Source organism: Ammospiza nelsoni, chromosome 19 (genome assembly GCF_027579445.1).
Source record: "Ammospiza nelsoni isolate bAmmNel1 chromosome 19, bAmmNel1.pri, whole genome shotgun sequence".
Lineage (NCBI taxonomy): Eukaryota > Metazoa > Chordata > Aves > Passeriformes > Passerellidae > Ammospiza > Ammospiza nelsoni.
This window is the reverse complement of record NC_080651.1, coordinates 1,695,399-1,715,065: the sequence shown is the minus strand read 5'-3', so window position 1 is coordinate 1,715,065 and position 19,667 is coordinate 1,695,399. Positions and strand designations below refer to the sequence as shown.

The 19,667-nt window shown below is 46.4% G+C and overlaps 2 protein-coding genes across 2 annotated transcripts in view; one reads left to right on the top strand and one right to left on the bottom strand.

The window, feature by feature from the left end:
* The window catches only part of HELZ (helicase with zinc finger), a 72,200-nt gene extending 68,962 nt beyond the window's left edge, over window positions 1-3,238 (top strand). The window contains exon 30 of the mRNA XM_059485588.1: window positions 620-3,238. Coding sequence (XP_059341571.1) covers window positions 620-951 — 332 coding nt within the window. The 3' untranslated portion in view covers window positions 952-3,238. The remainder of the gene's footprint in view (window positions 1-619) is intronic.
* Window positions 3,239-9,029: 5,791 nt separating this feature from the next.
* Window positions 9,030-19,395, bottom strand: CACNG1 (calcium voltage-gated channel auxiliary subunit gamma 1). Its single transcript, XM_059485602.1, has 4 exons — window positions 19,102-19,395; window positions 12,985-13,059; window positions 10,742-10,879; window positions 9,030-10,019 (listed from the first exon to the last, which is right to left on the bottom strand). Exons 1-4 carry the CDS (start codon window positions 19,340-19,342, stop codon window positions 9,793-9,795), a joined length of 681 nt encoding a protein of 226 aa, XP_059341585.1. The 5' UTR covers window positions 19,343-19,395; the 3' UTR covers window positions 9,030-9,792.
* Between the last annotated feature and the right edge of the window lie 272 nt (window positions 19,396-19,667).

Genomic DNA, 19,667 nt, shown 5'->3' with positions numbered 1-19,667 from the left:
AAATACCAATAATTAGTTGGTTGGCATTCAGGACTCTGAATTGCTGTTGGAGAATGAATTATATATGGTGCTGTAAATTTTAATTTTAGCCTATTAAGCTGTAAAGCAAGAAGAATGAAATACTCTTTGTGCTGTCTCAGTGGATAAAGTGCTTAAATTAGAGTAGATCCCATTGGGAAGCAGCTTCCCCTCAGTGCACCCGGAGAATCCGCTGTGCGGAATTGCAGGTTTGGGGTTGCAGCTGCAGGGTACAAACACACGGGGGATGGGCTTAGTAATGGCAGCCTTGTGCTGCTGCTGCTTGCTCCAGGAGTTGGGAATGAATTCAGATACTTCCAGGCTGGGCTGGATGGGGCTTGGAGCAAGCAGCCCTGGTGGAAGGTGCCTGTGGCCAGGGATGGAGCAGGATGAGCTTTAAGATCCCTTCCAGCCCAGCCCATGCTGGGATGGTGTCATTCTGTGAACTCCATTGTCAGAGTGACTAAACACAGCAGATGGGCGCTGTGGGAGGAGGTTACCAGAGGGGTGGGGTGGTGGCAGCTCTGCCTTTGGGCTTGCTGCAGGTGCATTGGCTGAGTCAGAGCCGCTCTTTGCTCCAACTGCGCTTTCTCCTTCGCAGCTCCCCCGAAGGCGGCCAAGCCCCCGGAGGAACACCTGAAGGCTGAGAACATCCAGCTCTCCAACTCCTTCAACTACAACGTGCTCCAGCATCTGGGCCAGTTCCCCCCTCTGATGCCCAGCAAGCAGCTGGTGGAGTCCAACAGCAGCAGCCCCCAGCCCGCGGGCGGCACCAAACCCGCCATGTCCTACGCCAGCGCCCTGCGGGCTCCCCCCAAGCCCAAACCTCCTCCTGAGCAGACAAAAAAGAACAGCGACCCCCTGTCCTTGTTTCAGGAACTTAGCCTAGGTAGTTCATCAGGTAGCAATGGCTTTTACTCCTATTTTAAATAATCAGATTATTTTTTTTAGAGAGAATTTAATTTTTATTTGTGTTGGTAGATCTAAGATAGTTGGGGCTTCACCTGTAGTTGCAAATATTCCCTTTGTTTATATTGGTAAATATATCCTCACTTAATTGCTTTGCTGCTAGACTTGCAACTAATTTTTTTTTTTTTTTTTTAGTTATATTCCATTATTTTGCATTTTTTGATGTGGGTCGGGTTTTTGGAAGCTTTTCTGTAGGAAGACACACACGTGTTATTTTTTAATTTGTGTAATGTTAATGATATGTTGCATTAAACTAGCAGCTGAGAGATTACCTGTACAACTTGAAAAAAGGAAAAAAAAAAGGAAAAAGAAAAAAAAAGAAAAAAAAAGTTTGTCTAAATTGTATTTAAGAAGATTGTAAGTAGCATTTACATTTATTCAATAACATTAGCATACTATGCTGGGTTTCTGTACCAGAAATGGCCAGTTAATGTAAAAATGTATGTTATTTCTGCTTAAATTCATTTAATTTTTTTTTTTTTTTTTAATAAAGGTGCAGCATCTTCTAAATAATTTCAGTTTTATCAGCTTTTTTGTGAAGGGATGCTGCATTCTCAGACTTTTATAGTTTTAGATTCTGTATGATGTGGTATTGTATTTTCCATCCACTGTAGGGTAAAGTAAAGGCGTTCTTTGCAGACACCTATGCCATTGTTTGGAAACATTCAGATAAAAGTATTGGTATACTTTGAAAAAATAATAAAAAAATAGAAAAAAGAAGAAAAAAATTAACAAAAAACCCAAAAAACTCTACATTTTATTTTTGGACAAGCTAATAATATAAGCTTGTTTGAAAAGTTAATTTGATAGGTTTTTTAAATGAATCATGAAGCTGAAAATAAATTTTTAGGTATGTTGGTGCTTAGTAGATTTAATAACTATTTTAAAAAAAATGCGTGAATTTAGTAAAATACTTTTTTGTTTGTTTGTTTAATTTTTTTTCCACTATGCATGTGTAAATGTTTGTAATCTGGCTTTTTCCTCCCCTCTTCTCCAGTGGTATAAAGAATTGTGCCGCTTTAATTTTTTTTTTTCCGGTAAAACTTTTGGTACATTATTTGATGTTTACATTAAAATGTGACATTATACAAGGAAATTCAGATATTTTGCTAACTGTTTTGTTTGAGGAACATCATTAAAGAAGAGATTTAATGTTTGTCAAAGCTGTATCCAAATTAATCAAAATCTTCTGGGGATCAGAGTGGTTACCAGGTTATTTATCTCCGTGAACCTGGCCCTTAAGGAATCCAGTCTGAAAAATTAATTATGGGATATTAAAAAAAAATTAAAGAAAGAAATGTGAATGAAAATTCAGAAGATAAAATCTTTGTGGATAAAGATTTCTGGTCTTGCACACTGTCCCTGCTTTGTGGCTGGGGAGCTCCAGAGGGGGGTTGTAGAGTTTCTCCTTTATTTCTCCTTAATCCTCCTTTTTACACTTGAAGTAACTTTAAATCTGGGAACTGGTTTACAGGGATGAGCTGGGTGTAGTTCAGAATTCCTCCACTTATTACCTGTGAGAATTGAAATTTTAGAGCTGTGAGGAGGTGATTTCAGATTTTTATAGCTGTCCATGGCACACCTTGCTGGGGAGCAGTGGCTCTGCTCTGTTCAATAAGATTTTTGCTCTAATTACAATCAATCAGGTTCATTTTTTTTGTATTTGACTTCCTGTGTTAAGACAAGGGTCATTATGTAATGGGGTTGATTTAAACTCAGTACACTGCAGAGGTTTGCATATAAATTTTTTATTATAAATCTTTGCTGGGTTATGATTCAGAAACTTATCTGAAAACTTTCTTCCTTCTTTTTGCTGTGAAGCAAAGCTCGTGTAACTCCTTAATTTATTTCCTAATGTTATACCAAACAAGCAATGCTGGGGAGGGGACAGCCCCTGCCAAGTTCTGCTCAGCACTTCAGCACAGGGCACGGAACCCAGACGACCCAAAAACGAGGAGAGGCCAAATTCTGCAACCTTGAATCAAGCAAAGCTGCTGTTAAATGGGTTTTTGCCAAGCTGCTGGCTGCAGGAATGGGAAATTCACTGGCAGAGCTGAGGTGGGATCCAATGGAGGGAGGAACAGGACTGGCAGAGCAGAGATGGATCCAAAGCACTTCACGTCCCCAAGTCAGCATTTTGGAATTTCAGGGGTTTCAAAGTCACTCAGTTCTATGGAGCAGCCTTTTGATTCTGTTCACCATTTAATATTGAATATTAAACTAATAAACATCACTTGTTAATTTACTGTTATCTGTCAATCAGTTAAGGGGGAGATGGTTGCATCTCACCACATTTTATTCTGTTTTACACTGGTATTTTATCTACACTGAAAATATAACAGATAAAATCCTATTTTCTCTCTGATTTAGAATTTCAGTTCTTTGACTTTATGGAGACCCCAGCTGGTTTTGGTGCTAAATTTTCATAAGTGCTCTCACCCAGGAATTTGAGGATGATATGATAGAGATGATCTGACTTAACAGCTTTGGCATGAATCATGTGGATTTCTTAGAGTTAGTTTTTTTCCAAAAGATTATATTTTTTTGAAATGTCTTGTCTGGCCATTGTATATCACATATACAGCCCTGAGAGAGATCTTTGATTTTTGGAGCAAATTATCCAATATTGATTGAAGTCATGTTTAGAAAACCCCAAAACTGTATTTTCAGCTCTCCTAGGGCTTCAGTCAAACTCCTATTAAAGTGAAATTAAGCCTTACAGATGGCTCCAGTGGGCAGTGCTCAGGCTGCACTGTAAATATGGACCTGTTACAATTACAGGGAAAATTCAAAATTGAATTTGTGTAAATTATCTTAATTTAGGGGAAATTATTGGAGGCTGAGGCATATGCACCTACTGGGTATTTGGCTCCTTGACTTTTTTTATGCTTCTGTTAGTGCCAAATCCCATGCTCCTTTCCCAGGAACAAACCCCCCGTTGTTGTCTGTGGAAAATTTAAATGACAAATCTAAATTTACTAAGCTTGTATTTGATATCAAGAATAATTCCTGGTTTTATTTTCTATAATTCCAGTTTTTGATGAGAAAAACCTGAATGCCTTATGGGAGGTTGTTAGTGTAATAAGAACTAATGAAGAATGAAGGGAAAGATTTTAAAAAAATTAATTATTTTGATTTTAAGAAAAATTTTTTTTTTTTTTTACAATTCAGATCCCAGAGGGGGTCACAGGGACAATTCCCCTCCATCCCCCTTTGTGCTCATGTGGCAGCTTTGTGTTTCCACAAGGCAGCTCATAAATTGCTGTTTGGCATAAAGCTGGCTGCTTAGAACCAAGGCCCCAGCATCCATATTTTCTCCTGGAGGTTGTCATCTGATACAGTTTGTCCTGGATTTTTAATTGTGTGGGCTGTGGTGTTGCTGACCCTTTGCAGGATGTGAGTCCTGCCACTGACTGCGAACCCTGCCAGCGCCATTCCCTGTTTGATTAATTAATGTTTTGTTCCCAGATTTGTCAACTTCAGCTGGTTTTTTTGCAGAGATCGTGCTCCATAAGCAATTCTTTTGCTATGTTTGTAGCACCAAGAGCAGTGTTTGACCACTCCAGATTTTCTTTTTAGGCTGAGCTGAGGCATATCAGAACCTGCACATTTCCAGGGCAGTGAGCCCACATGCTCTGCCCATATCATCCTTCAACTCATTTGTTTTGTTAGTTTTTAAGGGTTCTAGTTTTCCTAGAAAAACTGCAGACAATTAACTTGTCAAGACAGATGGTGATGATCTATGGTGCCTATAAAAATTTGCACATCGTATTCCTTGACATGAAGGATGGGCTATTTCTGTTGGTGTAGCAATACTTGTGCCAGTCTCTGTGTCAGGGAGCAAGGGCTGAATCCTTCTAAATTTGTTTTTTCTTTCATTCAAGAGAAGTAAAAGGATTTGCAGCAGCAGCAGCAATGGAAGTGTCAGTTCGGTGTGGGGGTTTTTTGGCAACTTTAGCTGAGAAATGTTGAGGAGTTTTTCCCTCATTAAGGATTAATAGATGCTTCTGACAAATTACAGAACGCTCAGTGATATGAATTATCCAAGACTGGTTAAAAGATGTTGTCAGTCCCTTTTTCAGAAGACTTGGCTTCCTGCTGGAGGGTAAATACCTCAACCAGACCAGCTGTAAAGCCACTGAGGTGCTCCCAGTGAGACTGGTGATACTGGGCATGAGGCTGAGCCACAGCCTGCGGTGCAGCCTTGCCAAACAGAATTGTGCTGCTGCTTCTGTTACGTAGAAAATAGTCCAGAAATCTGAGTTGATTCCCTTCTCTGCCTTTCTTTGAAGAAAGCAGCAGAGCAGCTCAGTGTCTGATGCAGAAGTGGGCATGTGTGATGTCTGCATGCCTTGAATTTATGTTCAGTAGCTTCAGTGGAGGCCGAGCATCGCTCAAGTGTCACAAAGCAACGACAATCTCATCCTCTACTTCAGTCAAAACAAAATTGTGACGCTCTTTTCTTGTCCCTTGGTGACAATGGAAAGGGGAAATAATTGGAATGGATGCTTTTAGAGCAGGTCCCACTGCTGTGTGTGCTTTATGGTACAGAGCAGCCTGATGCTCCTGTAGTTAAGTCATAAAGTAATGCAGTGTTCCGAGGGGCACTGTCCCACTGTGGGCAGAGGAAGCTCGTTTTAAATTAAGTTTAGGCTGAGGTTGATTCTCTGACAGTTCCTGACTGTGGTCAGGTTCCTGGCATGTGACTGCCCAGCTGCAGCTCTGGACAGAGCCCAGGGCCTCCCTGTGAATCCCCAGGGCTGGCAGTGCTGCAGGTTTCTGACACTCGTGTCTCAGGTGTGCTCCTCAAGAGCTGGCAGGCCCAGGTGAGAAAGTGTCCCTCTGCAGCAGGGCCAGGGGTCTCCTTGGAGGGAGGGAAATTCCCAGATCTTTGGGGCTTCCTGGAAATAATTTCTGAGTGAGGAGGAAAAGGTGATGGCCACAAGAAAGTCACAGAGTGGAAATGCCTCAGTGAAAAACCAAAGTAAATTCCTGTGCCTTTGCAAATAGTTTGATCAGGGTGATCAAACACCTGAGCATCCTGCATGTGCTGGCTCTCTCTAGGTGTGGACTAAAGGAGAAATAGAGGTGTGTGCCAGGATTTCTGGGTGAAATCCTCTCTCATGCTCCCATCTGTGCTGCCTTGTGTGCTGAGCTTTTCTCCCCCACCCGCTGGTGCTGGGCTGTGCCTGCAGAACCTTGTTGCAGATGAAGGGTGTTCAAGAGCTCAGCTTGCTGCTAAACAGGCAGTTTTCTTCTTCGGGGTTGCTTGTCTGACACCTTTTCTGCACATTAAATTCACACAGCACAGCATTTAAAAACAAGGGAAGCAGATTCTCTCCACGCCTCACAGCAAACCTTACATAAACAAAAACCTTCACGTCTTCTGTTGTGATTTAACACTTGGGCTTTGGCAGACTGGAGCAGCCCAAATCTCAGCACTGTGGCTTGGGCAGTGCCCTGGGGCACCTCTTGGGGCTCTGAGGAGGGGACAGGCACTGGTCTTGGATTAGGGGATGGCAACTGCCCTGAAGGTGTCCCTGGCTCTGGTAGTGGCAGGGCCAACACTCAATATTTTGTGGTGGCTGGTGGTTGTTCCTTGTTCTGCAAATTGATTTGCCTGCCTCTTTCTCTGGTGCCTGTTTCCCACCTGGTTCTTTGGCTGTGTCCCAAACCCAGGAGTGCTCCTGTTGGATGTGTAGCAGCTGGGTTCCCATCCCTCTTTGGCTCTGGTGACTCCCTGCTGGTGAGGACATTTCCTTCACGTTTTCATGGTCCATCCCTGAGGTTCTGGTGGCTCTTCCCTGCTGTTTGCTCAGCTGAGAGAATGAAAACTGAAACTGGTTACAGCTCCCCCTCCAACATTATATTCCTTTTCCTTTATGAAGGCCAATTACTTTTATTAACTCTCTTAAAACACATTATCAGCTCTGGCAGAACAAACCTGCTGCAGGAGCAGAGCCCTTCCCACCGTGAATACCAATGACTGATTTAATGGATGGGTCCCTCTTTAGCAGTTCTTAATATCTGGAAGAAGAAAATGAAGTTATCCATGTGCTTCTCAGTCTAGCAGGGACCATAGAGAGCAGGGAATGATCACAAAGCCTCAGCCTGGAGCAGAAAGAGAATAAAACTCAGTGAGTCTTAAGGGCTTTAGGAGGCATCTGGCTGAGCTGCCTGAGCTCTGGCTGTGGGTGTAGGATCTCGATGCCATGAGCTGTGTGTTTTCTCTGCCTCGTGAGTAAAGTGATCCCAGGGAGGCTGTAAAACCTTGGATCCAGGCCAAAGCCCAGCACTTACCAGGAATCTTTCCACTGCCCTCCCTGGGGCTTGGATGAGGCAGATCAGGAGATGGGTGAGACCTTCCAGAGTGTGTTTATGTGAAATGTGCATGTCTTGCTCTTGAATATCAGGAAGGGGACTGAGTGGCACCTTGGCTGGGTAAAAGTTGGCCCATCAGGATGAGAACCCACCTAGGAATTGCTTTCTCCAAGCAGAGGTATTGAAGGACAGGGATGGCACTTCAGAAAAGGTGTGGGTGACTGAAGGGCTTCCCCAGGACACAGCACCTGCCACTGCTGTGTGGGGTGATAACTCAGACCCTGTCCCCAAACTTTGCTTATCTCAACCCATGGCATGGCTGAGGTGATGATGAGGATGATGATGATGATGGCTGAGCTGGGAATGCTGTTGTTCCTGCCAACTGCTCGCTTGGATTAATCTTTGCTGTGTGATTTGGATGTCCCAACCCAAGGTCAGCCACCCTGGTGGTCACGCTGACCACTTTTCTTTCTGTTGTTGCATGTAAAGGTTCTCCCTAGGAACTAGCCTCTGTTTTCTTGAACAATGAAAATGCAAATTCAGGATGTCAGTTCTGTACCCAAAAATAAGATTTCAAAACCATTTAGCATTTCAGAGTGGTTCTGTGACAACATGAAGACTTGCAGTTGTCTCTCATGATGAGAGACAGGCAGAGCTCCTCAGTTCACACTCAGATCTGAGCACCAGTGAGTGCTTCATCCCAAAACTTTATAATATATGTGTTATTTGTACTGCTTTTCAACTTCAAAGAGCTTGGAAAACATTAATGCAATTTCACAAAAGGCTTCTGTTCTTGCTGCTGCTCTGCTGATGGGGAAAATGGAGATGAGCCTGAGTCTGGCTGGGGCTGCTGGGGCTGAGCCCACCCCAATGGTGGGGCCCAGGGCAGCCCCTCCAGCCAGCACAGAACTGCTGGGGAATTTCTCCACATGTCGAACATGCCATGATTTCAGACCTCTTCATATTGACCAGAGATTTTTCTGTTAGGAATTCTGGTTTTCTTTAGGACTGTGAACAGCTAAACACAGAGCACTTCAGTTCCCCTTTGTCCTGATTTTTAAATTGCCAGGTAAAAAGAGCACACTGTAAGCCACATATGTTTTACTGCTTGTGGGGAAAATGCTGAGCAGATTCTGAAAATTGAACTGTAAAAAAAAAAAAGAAAAAAAGAAGATACACCCCACCTTTTGGTGCTGGGGTACCATGAGGGAGAAGAGGGCTTGGCTGGAGAGGCTGGGTGAGGGTGTGGGGCTGGGGGACCCCCAGTGCTGGAGGGGCTGGGTGAGCGTGTGGGGCTGGGGGACCCCCAGTGCTGCTGATGGTTGGATTGGGGGACCCCCAGCCCCCAAAGCGCCTCAGGCAGCTGTGGCAGAGCCCTGCGGGCTCTCAGCAGCAAAGCAGCGCCCGCAGCATCCCCTGCCCTGCCCGGCTCTGATCCTGCAGCAGCAGCAGCAGCAGCTCCCGAGGCACCGGCGGGGCCCTCCCAGCGCTGCCGCTCCTCCAGGCAGGATCCTTTCCCTCCCAGCAGCTGCTCTGGAGGATTTTTCCTGAGATGGAGCTTTGTGTACACTCACATGCGCACCGAGCAGAGCAGGGTGTTTTTAAAAAGCTCATTCATGGGGAAGGAACGAGAGCTCCGTGCAGCAAACAGCACCCAGACCTGGCAGAGTCTGATGGGCCAAGTGATTCATCCATCAAAATAATTTCCCAGAAAATCATGCTACCAGAAGATTATGCTTTTTATTAAAGGAAAATATCACTCTTCATGTTCAGTACTTCTTGGCTTTGCCACTGAAGTTTAAGCAGAACACAAGACTCTGTTTTGTGGGTTTTACAGTTGATTTACAAGAATGGAACTGCAGGGTGTAAATTTGGTGGGGAGATTTTTATCCCAATGCTATGCAAAGTTCTGTTTTGTTTTTTATCAAATGTTAACATTTTAATAGAAAGCATAAGGATCTCCAGCTTACCCTGGGGGAACAAGCTAACCCTTCTGAGGGAAGGAGTGTGGCATAAATGGGGACATTGACTCCCCACAGTGTCTCTCTCTGACCAAGTAAGGTATAAAAACCTGATATCCCTCATGGATCTATGCCCAACTACACCAAACATCTTCTCCATAACAAAGCTGTCTCCTCTGTGGCCCAAGCTGTCTCAGACACACATTTCCCCTCAACTGCATCAGCACAGGGCAGCCCCAAATTGGCACAGAGCAGTGCCATTCTCGCACACCCATGATGGTGTTAAGTGGTCTGCTTTCTTAAAAAAAGAAAAAGAAAAAACAGAATCAAAAAAGAGAGAAAAAAGAAAGAAAAAAAAAAGAGAGGAAAAGAAAAAAAAAAGCAACAATTGCAATCGAACATGCCTGGGTTCAGTAATGACTCACTTGGTGGAGAGCACATTGTGTAGTGAGACCCAGGCATTTTAAAAAATACAAATATTTTCAGAACACTTTCTGGATATTTTTCATGGGTGCAGGGACCATCAGTGCTCGGGTTCTGCGTCCATGCAGGTCTCCCAGGGGTTCTGGGGGAAGCGGGGCAGCGCGATGAGGAGGAGCACGATGCCGCAGACGAAGAGCAGCACGAAGGCGGAGCAGGCACAGGCGAAGGACCAGGAGTAGCTGTACTTGATCCAGGCTGTCTCCTTGCTGTCAATCATCCTCTTCACGGATTGTCTCATGACTTCTACAGAGATGATGATGCAGAGACCTGAAGGAAGAGAGGAGCAGTGGGTTGAATAACCAGCTGTCAATTTTTCATCCTTAATTAACCGCCTCATCTGTTGTTTTGCATACAGGAACTGCAGTGAGATTCACAGGTGAGTCACTGACTTCAGTGTTTGAAGGAACCAGTGCTCAGAGCTGCCAGGAGCTCTGCCATACCTGAGGTCAGCCACTGACTTGTTGAGTGTGATCTTTTAGGCAGGCTTGGATGGGAAATTCAAAGTGGGGGAGGAATAATTGCATTCCCTGGGGAGCTTTTTCAGAGGTTGAGGAAGATTTTAGATTGAGGTGACAATTTGCACCTCAGTCTTTCACTCATTGTGGCACGTCAGAGTATTCCTGGCTCATGTACAAGTGCAGTCTTCGTGTGCTTGGGAGACAGTTGTGTATTTTGGGGCTGGATCAGCTGTTTTGTTGGTTTGAATTTTAATAAATGAGATAAAATATTGTATGTCCCTGGTTCAGACTGGGACAGACAGTGAATATACTTGAAGGGAGTGAATATACTTTTAAAGGGGGTTGGAGAAAACACAGAGCAGCTGCTGAACAGGACATTCTCACACCACACAGGGACCTGTACGCTGTGGCCAGGAAGAAAATGCCTTCAGGGCATTTTTAGAAGTGTCTCTGTCCCCTCAGGATCTGTCTTAAATTTCTCTGTGTTGTCCTATGAACCAAGCCCAGAAATGTGAGCAGCTCTCCCCATACCTGCAAAGGTGTAGAACATGGATGCTGGCTTCAGCAGATAATCCCTCTTCTTCCTGAAGGACAGGAGCACACAGATCGTCCCCATGATGGCAAAGCCAACGCTGAAGATGGCAATGGCTGCAGCTGAGATGCTGTATTCTGCCAAAGGGAAAAAACCACCAAAAATGACATAGTGCACATTTTGAGCCTGCTGCCATCAGCTGTGGGGATGTTACAGTAGCTCACTCTGAGAAATCCTGGCTTTGGTGAATTGTTTTCTTCAAGTGATAATGGGGACAAGTATTGGCCATGTATCTTTGGAATGTGAAAAAAGCAGAGTATAAAAGAAAAAACAGGTATAAAAGCAGAGCAGGAAGGGGAAAGCACTTTCTGAACACCCCCTGAGATAGCCCAGGGCACCTTTGCTCACCATCTCACCTGTATGGGGCTGCTGGAGCTGCTTTGGCTCTGCTGTGGAAATGTTCTTGTCAAAGCCTTGCTGAGCTCCATGCTCTGGTTCCCTCCCACCACCCCACACCCTGCTCCCAGAGTAAATAGACTAGCTCAATAGCTAGAATAGCTCTTTCTGCTTTTATTCTGTGCTTTCTGCAGAGCCCTGGCCCTGCACCGTGCTGGTGCTGTCCCAGTGCCCCGTGGGCTCAGCACCTGGGTGGGCACAGCAGGCCAGGGTGAAGTGTTTGCACAGCTCATTTTTATTCCTTTGCCTTTACAACAGAGATTTCCAGCTCTGTACAAACCCATCTTCTTCAGGACATGGGATTCAACCCTCCCCAAAAGTCCTTACAAAAGGTTTTTGTAAGCCATGTCCTGGACACTTCCCCCAGCCCAGCACTGCTCAGTGCCTGGGTGGAGGGGGGGAGCTGCTAATTGAGTAATTCAAACCTTCATTTGCATATTGAGTTCGTTTCCAGATTAGTTTAATGTTTAACACATGTAGCCATGCATGAACATCACACTGCCTGATGATATTTGCCTTTCAAGCCATTTAAATAAAATATCTCCCAGGCAAAATCATGAAGAATTTTTTTTGCCTGTTACTAATTAGCTCCCATCCAAATGAGCTATTTCTGCAAAGGGGAACAGCAGATTACTCTTTGTTCTCACTGCTTTTCATATCACTGTTTTATTATCATTTTCTAAATGTTTCTCTTTTCTCTGTGCTGGAACTGCCTGAAAGTGTTCGTTTCATTGTCAAATCTTTTGCTGGGCTTAAGATTTTCTTTTTTGCCCCAAAGAAAAGAAGTTCTTCCTGACATTTTTTTCCCTGAAGAAGAAATTATTCCTGATTTTTTTCTGCATTGCCTTGAAGGCATTGGGTGCATTTTGAAGATCAGGTGGCTGGATCAGATAGCAGATAACTGAGCAAAAGCAGGTGACTCAGATATATACTTTTCTATCTAGTTAAAATTCCTGTCTTTCCTGTCTTAGGAAGCTACTTTTTTAGGGAACCTATCTTCAGGGTTTTCCACCATTACAATTTCCACTAGAAGCAAACAGATTAATACATGCAATGTATCCAATGGCTCCCGTTTCCCACAGTAAATATGTTGTGTTGCAAACTGTGAGGGAGTTTGTCCCCAAAGACAGGATGAGGAAGAGAGAGGAGCATGTTAGGAGAGCCCTCAAAATATTTGGACTTATTAAATATGTGAAATTTGTCCATGGAAGACAATTTTGCTGTAAACACTGACAGTTCATGTCTTTGCAGGATCCCTGTTCCTTCCATTCATCGATTGCTCTATTTTTTACATGACTTTCATATAAAATCAATATGAACCATAAAATTCCTAATGGTCCTCAGAGAGCCTCTGCACTTCTTTTCAGGGTCAAGACTCTGCTTGGGGTATGATTTATTCATTTAGGTTTTATTAATATCTTCCCCTTCAATGGCAAAGGCTGAGTGTCACGGGTAGTGCCAATGTTGTAAAGTCATTTTTATCCTGGAAGCACTTTTTGCAGTTTTCCTGGCTATTGACATTGTTATATATTTGTGGGACAACTTATGTAAAATCATGTTTATGGGTGTGATCATATATAAAAATAATTGTCCCCAGGAAGCTGGGATTTGACCTTGTCCAGGGCATTTTCCACATTTTTCTCAGCTGATGGTGCCTGTTAGAAATTCTGCTGCTTTCAGCAGAACCAGGGCAGAACCCTCATTTTGGGGACCCCTTTCCATTAGGTCTTGTGTGCGCATCACTTCTTACAACATTAGGAAAATATTCTTTTGGAATCATTCCTACCTTTCTGGGTGGTTACTTCAAATATCTCTGAGGTCTCTCCTGGAGTGAAGTGCTTGAAGTAGGAGCAGTTGTGGTCTAAAAGAGAAAATAAAATTCAATTTTGTGCTCTTGGAAACCTGTGATAAAATGTAGTAAGACTGAATTAGCTTTTTATTGATGTACCAAGCTTGCAGTGGTTTGGAGGCTCCCTACCCTTGGTGATGCTGAAGAACTGGGGTTGGATCTGATTTCCCTGGGAGCAGATGAGGACACCAGACTCCAGCACGGACAAGGCTGAAACCCCTCTGATACCTTTTGTATCCCTCTCAGAGCTGATTGCTCTCCTGCTTAAAATGTGAATTACAGATGATTTTTCTCATTGTGTCTTTGGCCATCACACGTTTCTGCCTCTCAGAGCTGCAGCATTTCCTGGGGCTGGGATCTGCTGTGCCCACAGCTGAGCTGGCAGCTCCCTTCCCTCCCCAACCCACTCCCTGGTGACCTTGGGGTGCAGGTAGGGAGGATGGAGGGTCCTCACCCACCTTTCCCTTCTGCTCTTCCCTCCTGCAGCTCACAGAGCCCTGTGTGCCACTGGGGGGAATTTGCTGATCTGGGGGTCCCAGAGATGAGACTGCTGCAATGCAGCACAGCACATGGTGTTTGACTAAAATAGAGATGCTAAGAGCTTTTTTTTTTTTTTTTTTTTTTTTTTTTTTTTTTTTTTTGTGGCTGTCAGTAAAAAAAGAACAAAGCAAAACAGACCAAAGCTTTTTGAAGCCCAAGCAGTTGCCCAGGGAAAGGAAGGCTGTGTGAGCCAAGGGCAAAGAGGCTCTCATGGCAGGCATTATCCAAGTTTGATCCCATCAGAGCAGCATTATCCAAGTTTGATCCCATCAGAGCAGCCTGTTAAGTTAATTTGATAGGACAGCAGAGTTAGATGGAGGGAGCTTTATGAAGTTCCTGTGTCTGGACTTCACATGAGCACAGTGCCAGGTTTGAGGTGTTTGTAGGGGGGTCAGGAAGCAAGCTGGGATCAGGACTGTGGGGCAGGGGGTGTGGGGATGCTATTTCTGCCATACTCATCATCCGACTAAGAAATTTTATTAGCTGTGACACTGAAAGAAAACTTGATGGAGGACACCCATCATTAGCAAGTGGCATTTCTATTCCTATGGAGAATCCTCTGATTCTCTATATTCTCCAAGACCACTTGAATAAACATGTAAATTTTTCTGTGCAAATAGGAAAATTCTTTCATGGTGTTTTGTGTGATTTGAACTGCAGTATATGCTGGGATTAGCCTCCAGCTCATGCTCTGTACCACATTTGTACCAGCTTGCTTCTCTTTTTTAGCTTTAGTACATTAGGGAAGGTGTTAGCTCTCTCCATGGCCAGGATCCTTGTTGCTCCTCAGCCTGTGAGGGTCAGTGAGGGCAGCAATGGCACTGGGGCCTCAGCGGGATGGGGAGGCTCTGCTGGGGAGGAGCTGCTGACTCGGGCCTTGGCAGCAGCAGGGTGAGGGTGGAGGGTGTTCTGCTATTTATAACTGATTTAATTGAGGCTTTGCAGGGGTGTGGAGCTCAGAGAGCAGTTGCTGGCCAGGAATTTGGCTGGACGGGTGGCACTGGAGGGGACGTGCTGAGCGGCGCCAGCCCCGACTGCGCTGTGTCCTGCTGGGCTGGCCTGGGCTGAGCTGGGCTGGGCTGGTTTGGTTTGGTTTGGTTTGGTTTGGTTTGGTTTGGTTTGGTTTGGTTTGGTTTGGTTTGGTTTGGTTTGGGCCGGGCCAGGCTGAGCTGAGCTAAACTAAGTTAAGCTAGGCTGGGCTGGGCCGGGCCGGGCTGGGCTGGGCTGAGGGGACACACTCAGCACCTGCCCAGCACCCCTGCAGCACCCAGGGGCTCCCAGTGGCCCAGGCTGCCTGAAACACAAAAATGGGGCCCCTTCCCTGAGGGGCTTCCCTTCTTTTAAATAACAAATTTAGCACCAGCTTCCAGAAGGTTCTGGGGGGAAGCCTGAGAGAAGCTGTGGCACTGTCCCCACCCAGGCCGGGACAGGCACAGGGTGAAGCCTGAGCCAGGCTGGGTGCAGGACATGCAGGGACTGCTGAGGGTTTCTGCCTGGGAGCATTTCAGTGCCTCCTTACAGCACTAATTTCTCTGGCAGAAGGTCCCTGTGCTCTACCTGTTGGTTCTTGTGGGTTTTTCTGTCATGTAAATGGTGGCTGCTGGAGTTAGTGACTCAGAGAGGATTTATTTTCCCTCTCCCAGGAGATGGGTAATTGCAAAGCAGTGTTTTTGGGCCTGTTAGGGGAAGATTCCTTGGAGACACTCTTATCTACTTAAGTTTATAAGCTGACTTTTATTTCATCTGCAGATTCTCCTTGCTGGAGACAAGGTTAATGTTTAGCTCTGGAATCTCCTGACCTGTTCTTTATTATCCTTGCAAATGACTGGAAGAAATACATTTGAACTCAGCCCTCTGTGACTCTAATTGTGAATTTTGAGCCTCAAAGCAGTGGTTGTGTACCTCCACCAGCAACTCAGTGGTGTCAGAGGCTGAGCACTGTGTCTGGGACACTTTATTTTGGGATTGCTTGGTTTAGCTTTTCATTAATTCTCTAAAAAGCCTGAACTTAAAGGAGCCCTCAGGAGTGCAGTGGAAAGGTGGAGCCATCCAGACTTGGTGTGGTGTGAGCACAGCACAGCTCTGTGTCCACTGCAGGGGAGCCAAACCAGTCGAGCCCACCCTCCATCCCCATAAACCTTTCAGAGGTGGATTTGTCTGCAGGAGATGGAGCTGCCTCTGTCCTTTATGGCCCTTAGTAAAGCTCTGCCAGTGTATGATAAAAGGGCCATCACACAAGTGTGTTGGTGGTTTTGGAAAATACACTTGTTGTGAGAAAATAGAGATAGATCTGTTTTGGTGAAATGCTGAATTGTTTTCAGTTTGAAGGTGCTCCCATGCTCTCTCTGTTGAGCTGGGGATATCTGTTCCAAAAGTCTGGTATTCAGCAGAGCTGGGGCACTGCAATGGCTGTGGTGCCACCATGAATAAGAGAAAAGCCCATTTATGCCACAGCACATTTACATATCAGACAGGATTTCCACTGGGGTTGATGATGGATGGACACTGTGTGGCAATCTTCCTTTCTCCCCAGCCCAATTCCATCATCTCTGCCACGAGGCCACCCCAGGGTGCTGATGGGGACAGGCCAGGGCTCTGTGGTCACACAAACTTCAGGGTTGTAATTTGGTTTATCACAGAGTGTCCTCACCCCTCACAGCCTTCCTGCTCCCTGCCCCTCAGATCCATCAGTCCTGGATGAAGCCATGGGATGCAGGAGAAGTGCAATCCCATGGAGCTCTGGTTGAACCTTGGGGAGCTGCAACTTGGAGACTTTGTGAGGGGAAGAAAGGCTGGAAAGACCATGAGATGTTCAGGCCATGCAGAGTTTTGAGTGGCAGCTGTCCCCTGCAAGCACTGGAGTGACAGGCTGGGAAATGGCTGGAGCCCGCCTTGCTCTGGAACTTGAGATGGACAGAGCATGAGGAGTTTGTGGCAGGGTGGATGCTTGGAAAATCCTGGGTTTTAGTGTGAGGTTTCCACTTGTGCTGAGTTTGGGAGAGTTGTGCTGAGTTTGGCAGGCCCTTAGAGGCTGTGTTAAGGTGAGGGCTGAGCCATGGAGGGGCCAGGCCTTGGGCTCTGACCTGGCCAACAAGGCCTTTGACACTTTGACACACACAGAGCTTTGGAGATGGTCTCTCCAAGCAGTTTCATTTCACACCTGTCCTGCAGGGTGAGTCTCCTGTAGCAGGGAACAGAGCCTTGCTGACAGCCCATTTGCTCCAGCACTTCTCTCCAGCTGCCTGTGCTCAGGTTCCTGCATTCACAAGGACCTGTTTAAGCTGTTGAACTCCCCTGCTGCTGCCCAGATCACAGGAGCCACTTTTCAGCACAGCACCAGCACCAGAGTTACGGGCAGTGACACTGAACTGCATTTACAGCTGGCAGTAAAATGCCCCAGTGCCCACCGACCACAGTTAAAAATGTCTCAGTATTAATCTGAATTTGCCTGGTTTTAACAACCATCTCCCTGATCTTTTTATTTGTTAGAGCAGCATGCTGAACCCTTTTCAATTTGTCAACACCCTCGGATGGGTGCTGTAAAATTTTAAACCTCTGCCTAAATCACAGCCCTGCTTTGTGGACTGTGAGCCAAGTCATCCTCCCCACTCTGTGCTGTGCTGAGCTCAAAACCCAATAAATAACGTTAATCATGCCATCCATTTCCTCTACAGGGAGCGACTGGTAAATGGTTATTAATTCAGTGATAAATTCTGATGCCTCTTTCCCAGTCCTGGCAGTAATGTCTGGTTATATCTCATGATTTTCAGGAAAAGCAGCGCCTGCATCTGCTCTTTTACTGCGCATTTGTTCATTCACATTTTCTTGGCTGCTGCAGGTTTCACAACCCTGGTGTTTCCCTGCCGACATCCCTTCCCAGAAGTGTGAAATCAATCGAGCAGGAGCCGTGCGGCCGCAGCCTCACTCAGCAGCCCCAGCCCCGGGGCTCCTCTCCCCTCCCTCGCTCTGATCCTCTCCCGGCTCGAACAGGGATGAAGGTATTTATGTTATAAATGAGGTGCGAATTTCACCCTCTGGAACGTGATTACGACGCAGGCTGTCATCCCAATTCCCAAATATCTTTTAAAAAGTGGATGAAGCAGCTCTGGTGTGGGGGCCAGCCCAGCCCCTCCATAATTCCCAGCTCCCCTGTGCCTGGCGGAATGCGGCGCTGGGATGTGATTCAACGTCTGTGCGAGCACATGCTGATGTCTGTCAAAGATAGCGGCTGCTTTCCTGTGCCCTGCCTGCGAATCTGCTTTGTGCAGACAGCTGGATATTTATGAGTTTTATATTTACCCCACGGTCGTGCAGTTTTGCTGTTTATCCACCAATTTCCATTGTTTTTCCTTTAGTGGGAGTTCTCAGTGCGTGGGGGAAGGCGTGCAGCGAGGAATACGTCTCTAGGCACGTAAGTACCTTCCTGAGAGACATTAAGCATATGGATGACACACTCCCAAGTTTGGTTAGAGGCAGATCCACATGCTGAGGCTCGGCTCTTCTCTTCACAACATGTAATTTGGCCAAAGAGATAAAGAATTGCAGTAATACAGGCAATATACAGTCAGCCCAAGCAGGAAGATTTTTCACAGGAAATTTCCAAATATGTGTTAACATATATTTCATTTCAAGCAGTGAGTCTAACACGAAGGCAATCCTGTTATTTCTGTTCTGGAAAGCATCCAGTACCCTATAAGCCTTCTAAAAAAGCAGCGTGGCTCAGTCACAGAGGGAGTGTATTAGTGCAAGCGGCGCGGATGTTGCTGACTTGGCAATCAGCAAAAACATAATGAGCTCCTTTAACCAGGGAATGGAGCAGCCTTCCCGGAAAGCTGCCGTGCCCACTGCCCTCCCCATCCACTGAGCTGCAGGTGGAGACGTGTGTGGGAGCTGGTGCCTCTGGTGAGAGGTGAGGAGGCTCCCTAAGTCCTTGAGAAATTGATTCAAACTCCATTTATGACTCTTTTTTTCTGGAAGTTGACAAACCATCCTGCAGGTCCCTCTCCCTCTCTGCCTTGTGGAATGGCTGTTATTGAACAGCTCAGACATAATCCACCGTGGATGGCTGCTCCTCTGGGATTATATGGATCTGGAAATCCTAAAGATCCAGCTGGGTTTGGTGGACCCATAAATCCTCACTCTTGGCTGCTGTCAACATGCCTGGAGGACCCTTGGCTGGGGTTCAGCAAGATTCCCTCCATCCCAATCTCCCTTTGTGATTCCCACTGTGCCCAATCCTCCTCCCCTTCTCCCCTTCTCCCCACCACTGTCGCTGCTGCATGGGAGACACAAATATGGTCACAATCAGACCAAGGCAACACAGCAAAGCAACCCCAGCAGGAGTTGGCAACTCATGGAGGTGTGTTTGCACACCACCATGAAAACGACCCCATGCACCCCATCCCGAACTCAGTGCCCATTTTCCTTCTGCCACGGGGGACCTGGAGCTTTTTTCCTTTGCTGTGTCCTCCAACCTCCCAAGCAAAGCCTGCTGTGATCCTGGTGCTCACATACCTCCTGGCAGGCTGATGGGCCCGCAGCTCTTCTCTTTGGGACTTGGCTCCTGCATGAAAATCCGCTTGGTGCAGAGTCTCCAGAGCCCGAAATGCGCTGCCTCGCAGCTGGTGGTGTTTTCCTCCAGGCTGGGGCTGAGCACGGCCCAGTGGTCGGTGACCACGGCGGCGAAGAGCAGCGAGATGCCCACCAGGATCACGGAGAACGTCAGCCGCACCTTCAGGGGTTTGCTCTCGTCCATCTCGCTGGGCACCGGCGCTCCCGGCCGAGCGCGGCGGGGGATTCGCCAGGGCTCCCGAAATCCTGGCGAGTCTGAGAGCCTGCAAATGTCAGCCCCGGGCCTCAGGCAGCTGCTGGGCTGTGTCAGGAGGCTCCCCGTGCACAGCTCAGCTTTCGGCCCCGTCCCACCCGGGTTGTTTTGGATTCCCACGCCCGGCCGGGCGGGCGCTGCGGCCGCCGCGCAGGGGCTGAGATCTCTTCACTTGCTGCATGCCCAGAAATAGGCATTAATAGGATGATTAACTTTTCAGCGAGGTTATAAAAACAGCTGTGTTTATAATAGTGCT

Coding starts and splice junctions, on each gene's coding strand:
- CACNG1 (XM_059485602.1), bottom strand. CDS start 19,342: ATGGACGAGAGCAAACCCCTGAAGGTGCGGCTGACGTTCTCCGTGATC. Junction 13,060..19,101: donor GCCCATCAGCCTGCCAGGAG/GTATGTGAGCAC, acceptor TTTCTCTTTTAG/ACCACAACTGCTCCTACTTC. Junction 10,020..10,741: donor CATGTTCTACACCTTTGCAG/GTATGGGGAGAG, acceptor CTCTTCCTTCAG/GTCTCTGCATCATCATCTCT.